The sequence below is a fragment of the Macrobrachium nipponense genome, chromosome 27, assembly GCF_015104395.2.
Source record: "Macrobrachium nipponense isolate FS-2020 chromosome 27, ASM1510439v2, whole genome shotgun sequence".
NCBI classification, from domain to species: domain Eukaryota; kingdom Metazoa; phylum Arthropoda; class Malacostraca; order Decapoda; family Palaemonidae; genus Macrobrachium; species Macrobrachium nipponense.
Genome location: NC_087216.1, coordinates 8,254,361 through 8,264,272, shown reverse-complemented (window position 1 = coordinate 8,264,272; position 9,912 = coordinate 8,254,361). Strand labels below are relative to the sequence as shown.

Sequence of the window (9,912 nt, the reverse complement as noted above, 5' to 3'; positions counted from 1 at the left end):
TTCTCTCATTGTACTTTTGAAGGTATGATCAATAAGTATGATTACAAGCGCGTAAGTGTGCTGTTAAAAGCTTTGCCTCTTGCTAATATTGCATTTCAAAATCCATACTCCAATTTTCATCTCAATAGAAAATATATACAATTCAAACACACTGCAACATTCAAGAATGCGACTAGACGGTCTCAAACTAATTCGATAGCGCCCATTATTCTAGTCTAAATAGATACAATTTCATATCTAAACTAATCAGACTGAAAGTCACCCTACTAGACTCAGACAATTCGCCGAGGCAAAAAATAAAAGAAATAATATACTGTTTATTCCACATTGCAGTTGTTCAATAACATACCTTTTGGCAACGCTTCAATCTCTAGTACCGGGAGAAGAGCAATGTTATGGATATCAACTAAACCTATTCTCTCAATCTTGAATGATAAAATTTCAAGGGTACTAGATAAAGGACTAAAGTCTCTTGGATATTTACAGAGAGTCTCTTATGTATGTTTTTACGGTAATCCCCAACGTGGAAGCATACCGGTTTAAAACCCTTGGGGATCACTATCTAGTTAGAGCCATAATGATATTATAAAAAAAAAATCCGTGCGTTGTATGACCGTAAACTGATAAAATAAGAAAGGTGATACGCTGATTGTATGGAACATATTTGGACCTACGATTAATGACGGTTCCAATCACAGTACTCTCGTTATCGCAGCAACTGTACAGGTGTCTAGATTGGAAATCTAAAGCATTATGACGTAAATGGGGGAAAAACACTCAAAAGACTTTTGAGCTGAATGATTAGCTCTTACCACGATTCATTCGCTAAATAAGGAACACGTAGGATTTACCTATTACGTCTGGTAACGCTTGAGACTTTAATCTTCCTTCAATCAAACGGAATGTAATTAAATTGCTCAAATGAGATATTGGTAATTAAATAAAACAAGAGCAAATTTAGAAACTAAACGTCTTGACCAGTGTTAGCTAGGGCAGGTCTGATTGTTGGTCTACTGGAGAGCGCCAGAACCTTTGGCTTTCCCTTCTATGTCCTGTATTATTGTTTTTGTGGCAACTTTCAATCTGTTGTTATCTGTATCGTTATTCGTTTCCTATTTGGTGGATTCGTGTTTTGAAAAGTTTGTAACCCTCAAATCTTGCGAAATATGGGTGTTGGTTCATTACAATGATAACCACCGTTTGAGTAACTAGGACAATTGGCAATTTCAAAAATCTGTTATCCTTTTCAAGCACTGTTCATCACAGTGCTCGCTCTTTCTCTTTAAAACAATTGCATTTGTTACAGTTTCTCTTTAAAACACTTCCGATAGCAGGAAAAGAAGTCTACAAAAACCTCTCCGTCTCTCATGAGCAATTCATGGCTACAACAAACCCGGTGATTTTGATGATTATTTATTGCATCTAAGGCACCTATACATGGAGAATATAATTTGTACAAATATGGCTAAATATTCTGAGGATATACAATACGTATGCATATGTATCACAGGTGAGTTTCTCTATCACAAAAAATTCCACATCTAAAAGTCTTCTTATACTTAACAGTTATGTTATTATAAAAGGTACATTGCCCTCTGTGTTATTGCCCCTTGTTAGTGTTGTTATTTGAAACAACATGGAAAGGGCTTGCGAGAAAAATGCTTATTTTCCACAGGATAACAAACGGACAGTCGTTGAGTCTAACGTTATCCTAATCGTTTGGACTAAGGTTAGTACTTTTGTTTCGCTTTAACATTTCCTTCACAGTTTTAACCCAAATCTAAAACTTTATATGATCAAAATGCCCTTCAATGTTTGGACTTCATTCTACCATTCAGTTCAAAGCTTGGGCTGAAGACTAACAGTCCTTCACAACTTGGACTGTAGGCCTAGCATTTCCTTCACTAATGAAACAGCATGTATAGACGTTCCAGGGGCTGCCATCACGCCATAACCACCGTGACCGTAGTTATGGACAACCTGGAGATTAGAGCAAACAAGAGATAAAAGGAACGCCTTCTCGTTTAAGGAATCATAAGTTCTTGCACTTTCGGGGACGCTAAGATTAAATAATGCCGGATTTACTAGGGTCGTCGACGACGCAAAACGAATGGCAGAACGCAGCTTGACGCAAAACATCATGTTCAAGTCGTGCAATCTACCTGTGATTATTATAATAGTATAGTTTAACCAAGCCACTGAGCTGATTTTCAGCTCTCCTTGGGCTGGCCGGCACAATCTATGAAACGAATAGCTTTTCGAGGGACGTATTTCTTTAGTTGATTGTTATTTTTTTTTCGAATTCCTAATAGTATAGGCCTATTGTTCAATCTTCGTTCCTGTGCCCTTCGTTTATTACTAGCCAGCAGGAATGCTTTGTGCTTTTCGCCGGTTTTCATGTGTGTGGCGACAGGCTAGTGCAGACACTAGGCCTACGACCAATTTGTTCAGTGAGTCGTACAAAGCTGCAAGGCTAAATTATAATAATATGGCAATGACAAACTTTCCAAATACTTACAAAACGTGATCAGCTGGGTAATTTAGAGCAGTGTGTAAAATCTACAGCCTCAGGACGTTGGTGTAATTGGTTTCTCGTCGGCAACGGGCGAAACTACACTGTTTACAGAGTAACGCGCCTTGCTACATAAAAAATGTCTGTGATCCCTTGCACGGCTCCCCACTTCTGGGCTGAATTCTAACTCTGAGTGAGGTAAGGAGATTGTGTGGTTCTTTTGTGTCTTTTGTGGCTGTGATAGGTAGGTGTCGGAATGATAATTCAAACCTGCTGGTTGATTCACATAGTCTGGGAAAAGGTTAGTTTAAAATTGTGTCGGTGTCTCGTGATATGCAGAAAACACGCGTTCGGACGACACACCTCCAGTTCATTGTCAATGGCTTTCTTAGGCATTTGCAGATGGTATAAAAAGCAAAACTGATTACAGTGTTGTCCTTCAAGCCAAGAAATGCTATTACTTTACTTACATCGTAAAAATATTATCTGAATTTGAAGCAATGAGCAATCTTTGGGTTAATCAACCAGCCAATTTTATTAGGGTTAAATCGATAATGGTTACATGCTAAATATTTATATAAAAATAAGCGTCCACCGAAAGTGCAATGTCTCTTACCATTACTGTAAACCATTATTAAAAAATATATATATATTTACTTCACCAGAACTAACTTCTCACCTTTAGAGTCTTCCCATTGTCAAACTTCATTAATTCCTTCTCAACTCGAACGATGCTTCGATACGGACGTAAACCGACAGCCTCTTTCAAGACCTTTGGAAAAATATGCAAAAATAGATTTATTGATGTAATTTTAGCCAAGCCAAGAGAGTTCAAACACTCGGGCCATCCCAAGCCCGAATAAAAAAAAAGTATTAAGGTAGTTAAGTCACAAAAAACATTTCAATGGCTTGATGCACAATGGCAGTGTGGCACCAAGAGGTCGAGTCATTATAGCTTGAGTCTAAAGCTCATTTTTTGATGGGATATAATTACAAATCATGATTTATGTTATATATATCTTTTTTGTTCTCTCACTGCATGTCTAGTCAGTCATAATAAGAACTGTGTATTTTAATGTTATTATTTGGTACAAATATCCTGTTCTTTAAAACTATAGTATATCGACTTTTCAATCAAATTGGGACCTGGTCTAACCCAGGAGATAGCTGCGGATGAATGAAGTAGGCCTACGAGTGTTGACATCTTATTCATTGTGCGGGGTTAAAATCATTTAACCTATGGTCGACCCACCACTTGGCAATGAAACACTTAAGTGCATAAATGCATCATAGGCAATTTTACTCGCTATATATTTAGATCTCATTAAAATATGTAATAATGCTAAGTGAAGTTGCCATATTTTCTAATTTGTACGGCCGAGTTCCTTCCACGGCTTCTTTAAAAGCTAAAGAACATTAGACTCATTACAGTGGTAAAACTAGTAGACTACCTGTCAGCTACCACACAGGAATTTCTGTTTACCTGCGCTTTTTTGAGTGATGGTAGGAAGTTGGTGCATCTCTCCCATATGGAAGCGGCGTCGTGTTTGCACACTTCAGTGTTGTAGGAGTCGAACTGCCTCGTACCTCCTAAGGTGATGGAATCGAATCCGGGTAGGATGTAGGTGTCGTAATCCACGTAGTAGAAGTGCTTGATCCAGGGAGCTCGGACCTGTCACGTTGTAAGAGGTGAGATTGAATTTAAAATAGCATGCTATGTTTATCCATATATTTTTTCTGTTTGTGAACCAACTACAGATGCGTCCACACGACATTAAAACAAGTTTTAGACTCACGTCGGCCACCATATCGCTCACATATCAAAAGTTGAAAACAAATCAATGACCGTCAGTGGATACCAAGTCTTCGACAAATGTTGGATGTTATTGCATAATACATAATTGTACAATACACAAGCCTGGACAACTGCTAAACAACTAACAAACCCATATCATCACGTTTCAAACTAGCATTTACGTGGACCTCCATTTTTCCCTGATTCTTTAAGGAAGGCTCGAGTACACCCATAATCTTTGCTAGCATTTCTCAATACATGGCACAAAAACACTTTGGCTATAGCTGTTGCATGTAATAAGTGCCATTTGTTCACCAGCATGTCCCCATTGAATCACATAGCCTAGTGTGGATTTGGTGTTTGTGACAATGAAATGAGAAACAATGGTTTAGACATGTCATAGATGTATCTTGTTTGTTTGTATGGTGTTTTTACGTTGCATGGAACCAGTGGTTATTCAGCAACGAGACCAACGGCTTTACGTGACTTCCGAACCACGTCGAGAGTGAACTTCTGTCACCAGAAATACACATCTCTAACACCTCAATGGAATGCCCGAGAATCGAACTTGCGGTCATCGAGGTGGCAGTTCAAAACCATACCGACCACGCCACTAAGGTACATGGGTAATTGCCCATAAATCTCTCTGACCTTTTCGCATGAAAGTCTCAAGTCTGTTGTATGTATGTATATAACAGTGTCTCCGACATGTTTTGCCATAATGTGGATACTCCATTGGACAAGCTGTCGTCTACTCCGGGAGCATTCTCTCTCACCACTGGCCTCTTATTAAGTAATTCAGTATAAACAAACCTTAGTCCCAGCTACAATTCAGTATACATCGTCCCTATGGTCGGAAAGAACAATCTTCACCCTTTCTTATTTTGGTGCCATTTTTAACGGTATAATAATAATAATAATAATAATAATAATAATAATAATAATAATAATAATAATAATAATGATTATTATTATTATTATTATTATTATTATTATTATTATATATTAATAAATATATTACTAATACTAATACTAATACTCAATACTAATACTAATACTAATACTAATACTAATACTAATACTAATAATAATAATAATAATAATAATAAAGCAGAATTGACAGAGTACCCGCTAATGTTAAATTGTATTATGTGATTTCTATACAACATCCCCGACCATTCTTAATTGAGGTGTTGATAGTTTGACCTCTTTCACCAAGTTTACGCGGCGTTTACCTTGAAGACCTGACCTCTCATGGGCGTCACGAAATTGTCACCGCACAGATCTTTCGCCCCAAACCCGCAGCAGTTGCAGACGATGTCGTAGTCGCCAGCGAGCTCCTCCAAGCTGTTCAAGTAGCGCTGGATGATTTGTCCCCCCCGATTCTGGAATCTGGAATATATGAAAAGAGCCAGAACCTGTCGTTTAAGCATTGCCTTTCATATCAGTATTCCTTTAACGAAGACTTAAAAATTAACCGTTCATTTTCCTAAGCTATCATTCGTCTGTCCCGCGTAGGGACGTAGTGCCTTCAGTGCAGCTCATGCGGGGCACTGTTGGCGTTATTTAAGGTACTTTACAGCGTGCCTTTTCGTCCCTAGCTGCTACCCCTTTCATTCCCTTTACTGTACCTCCGTTCATATTTTCTTTCTTCCATCTTATTTTCAAATCTTTTTGCTGTCAATTTCCGTTTCAGCGCTGAATGAACCTCATCGGTCCCAGCGCTTGGCCGTTAGGCCTAAATTCTATATGCTATTCTATCTGTCTTACGCCTCTCAATTTATTACACTTATTTGCGTTTACGATAATGACTAAGCTAGACAAACGAAAATATATAAGCAAATAAATATGTAATGAAAGTGAATTCTTAACAGCTGATAAATTATGAAGTCAGTGACTGAACGGTATGCAGAGCAAGAGTCAAGTTCTAATATCTGGTGCTCAGGATCATTTTTCCCCGTCTTAGAAATATGTTAAAACATCTTGATGAGTGTTCAGTGTTCTATTGAGCAAAAAAAAAAAAAAAAAAAAAAAAAGCTTGCTATTAACTGTGTCAGAAATAGAGTGGACTGTCGCTACTCTATTATGCCTAAGATGCAACTCAAAACGCTGGATTGCAAAATATGTTGCATAGAGTGGCAAGATCAAGAAAGCAGGTGTGCACCTCTCAGCTCATATATAGTCAGATTTGCACTGGCTGCCTACAAAGCTAATATAGTGCTTAATATATGTGTACTGACTCACCAGTCTATCAAAAAAACTGGGTGCCCAAAATATATGAGAGACTTCCTGCGTAAAATACAGCCAATGGATAAAGTCAACACAAGAATAGCCACAGATGATCTTTAGTTATTCGAGCCAAGATGCAGTTCGAATGTTGTTAGAGCCTTTAAATTTGCATCTCAAAGACTATACATTAAACTCTCACTTCACACTATCTAGACTTAAAATATCAAGTCTTTCAAGAAAAATTTCTACTCCTATTCTCCCACTGATATGACCAAGGTCTACAGTACTCTGTAGACCTTGGATATGACAGTGTGGATTTCAAAATCAATATGGAGTACGCCGTATAAATTTTAGAATGTCTCTGCATTATCATTGTGTATATGACGAATCGGTTTGTGGGTCTAAGAGAATAAGGAAAAAAACGCAAGAAGAAGAAGAAAATGTTAAGAAATATTTCCGTGGCTGCTTTGTGGTGCAGTGGACCAAAGTAGAAATACACCAGTCTCGAGGGATTAAAAGGTGTAAACCAACCAGAAATTGGATCTGCAATACGTGTGCTGATTGGGAAGTGCTTAAAGATCATTTGAAAAATAAGTAGAAAACTCCGAAAGATAAAACTGATAGATAAAGTGGGGATTAGTTATCAGTAAAGTACGAGAGGGATTTATAATGCTGAATCATCGTATTCTTCGCCTGTTGATTTGGTCAAGAAGAAGAAGGAGAAGAAAAAGAATCACCTGCCTGGTGAATCTGCAGATAACGAGCGGGGGGTCAAAGAATACATGACATAGTTGAGGCCTCACGAGGAATTCATGCTGCTGACAGATTTTCAAGAGAAGAAATTATATATGTGTGAATTTTAAAACCACAGGGGAGATAGATGGCGCCGCGTGTAAGACTGGTATAATGCTGACAACGTAGCTGAGAAAATGTAAAGAAGCGTTCACCTAAAATGTATCGAGAGATAAGCCAAAGGAAGATCTTAAAAGTTACCTGACTGCAAGAAACGAATATCTGTAAAATGTCGAGAATATGAAAATATTCAGATATGATAAACCAGTCATTGGGAAGACTGACTTTACATAATAAAACGTCATGCTGTTGTTGGAGACTGACTTCATAACAGTCTTGATAAGATAAAGATACAGCGGGAGACATAAGTGTAAAAGGCACGAAATCACGTCACCGTGGTTTTTTTTTCTTTTTTTTTTTTCTTAGGGCAGCCATTGTGCATTGCTACAGAGAGAGAGAGAGAGAGAGAGAGAGAGAGAGAAAGAGCAAGATGCATGCTGTGACGAATATGAGATGAATCATAAAACCAGGAATTGTATCTTCATATTAGAAATGCAAAAAAAAAAAAAAAAAAAATGACAAGAGATTTCATGACAGAAATAAGTCACGGGGTAAAAGAAACACGAAACTATTGCTAAGAGGATAAGGGTGTGAGTTACGAATAAAATTAGATTTGACAAATATTGGATTTGGAGAGATACTTTAAAGCATTTCGAAAATGGGTTCCAAGACTTTTTAGAAAAGGTATTAAAGGTATTCATACTTATAATAGTAACTGCTACACTGATGAAAACGAGGCAGATGATGAATTTGATGAACACACACTCTCTCTCTCTCTATCTCTCCGTACATGTTAAGTAAACGCAATAGCTAAACTATCAATTTAAATCTAACGACCTTGACATTACTAGATTTACATAAAAACCATGTCTTTACGTATGTATGTATGTATTGAACAGTCAGACTTGTTTCACAGCTTTTGCTTTTCATGCCGAGTACTATAGTAGATCCACATCAACCGTGAATTTGAACGTCAAGGCCAGTCCCTTACGACGCTCTTGATTGGCTGTTGATAAGCCAGTTACAGGGCTGGAAACTCTGTTTCTCTTTCGAGAGTTCACATGGGCAGGGTGTATGTTCCACTTCTCCTGAGGGATACGTCTTTCGGGAAAGGTGGAACGTACATCCTGCCTATGTGAACTTTCGAGAGAGACAGTTTTCAGCCCTGCGATTGGCTTATCAACAGCCAATCAGGAGCGTCGTAAGGGACTGGCCTAGACGTCAAATGCACGGTTGATGTGAATCTACTATACCTACAGCACCAGAATACGATCACGTGCAACTTACTTGCGAGTCATGTAAGGCAAGAACCTCCTGCACTCTGTCAGGATGGTAACAATATAAGACCCATATTTCATGTTGTATTGATCCAATTCTCCCTGTGTGCACGGGCGGAATTCGTCCACCACGGGTTCCATGAGAAAATTCTGCAAAAGAGAGACTATAAATATATCCCAGAAGCACAACTGTCATACATCGATCTGACTTGTTTTTTTTTTTTTTTTTTTGTTTTTTTTTTTTTTTTTGTGAGGTTAATTCAACGCACGAAGAAGGTGAATTATGTGATTGGGTTAAATGAAAACAAGTAGGAGTATTAGCATGTATATACACTAGACAGTCTTACTGCACGCTAAGGCTTTGTTTTCCAAAACATTCTCAAACGCATTCGAGAACTGTCACAAAATTCTAGGTTTGCTTGCATGGTTGCGTGTCCTTATTACTACTTTTCAGTATTCTTTTATCCCTCCTTTCTCTCTTTTTTGTTCATGATCGCAAGCGATCTCTGGAATGATTTCCAGTTGAAGCTGTCAAGAAATTCGTGATTGTCAAACCAGACATTCTTTTCAAGATTAACATCAACCTCTGTTCTGTTCTGTTCTGAGAGTAACCTTAGTAACCTTAATTTGGGTTCTGAAGGTAAGTATAGGTGTCAAAGATATCTATTTCAGTACTTTTAAATGTGGTTATTTTCTCTAGTAACTTCACGCCACTTCAGTTATCCTTTCCCCACAGAGAGAGAGAGAGAGAGAGAGAGAGAGAGAGAGAGAGAGAAAGAGAGAGAGAGAGAGTGCTCTGGGCATATATGAAGTTTAGTGTTTAATTTACCTTGAATATGATTATTTTCTCTTTTCCCTTCACGTTTACTCCACTTTAGTTATGTTTTCCCTGGAGAGAGAGAGAGAGAGGGATACTCTTGAGAGCGAGAGAGAGAAAGAGGGGAATACTCTTAAGAGCGAGAGAGAGAAAAAGGGGAATACTCTTGAGAGCGAGAGAGAGAAAGAGGGGAATACTCTTAAGAGCGAGAGAGAGAAAAAGGGGAATACTCTTGAGAGCGAGAGAGAGAAAGAGGGAAATACTCTTGAGAGCGAGAGAGAGAAAGAGGGGAATACTCTTGAGAGCGAGAGAGAGAAAGAGGGAAATACTCTTGAGAGAGAGAGAGAGAGAGAGAGAGAGAGAGAGAGGGATACTCTTGACAGAGAAAGAGAGGAATACTCTTGAGAGAGAGAGAGAGACTCTTGACAGA

General features: G+C 38.2%; 1 protein-coding gene across 5 annotated transcripts in view; it reads right to left on the bottom strand.

Annotated features, from left to right (window-relative positions):
- Positions 1-1,400: 1,400 nt before the first annotated feature.
- The window catches only part of LOC135200801 (D-aspartate oxidase-like), a 34,161-nt gene continuing 25,649 nt past the window's right edge, over positions 1,401-9,912 (bottom strand). For all 5 annotated transcript variants that reach the window (XM_064229458.1, XM_064229460.1, XM_064229459.1 and 2 more), the window contains exons 4-8: positions 8,676-8,815; positions 5,543-5,699; positions 3,996-4,184; positions 3,192-3,284; positions 1,401-1,980 (exon numbers count right to left, since the gene is read on the bottom strand). In XM_064229458.1, the coding sequence (XP_064085528.1) occupies positions 1,870-1,980; positions 3,192-3,284; positions 3,996-4,184; positions 5,543-5,699; positions 8,676-8,815 (690 nt within the window). In that variant the 3' untranslated portion in view covers positions 1,401-1,869. The remainder of the gene's footprint in view (positions 1,981-3,191; positions 3,285-3,995; positions 4,185-5,542; positions 5,700-8,675; positions 8,816-9,912) is intronic.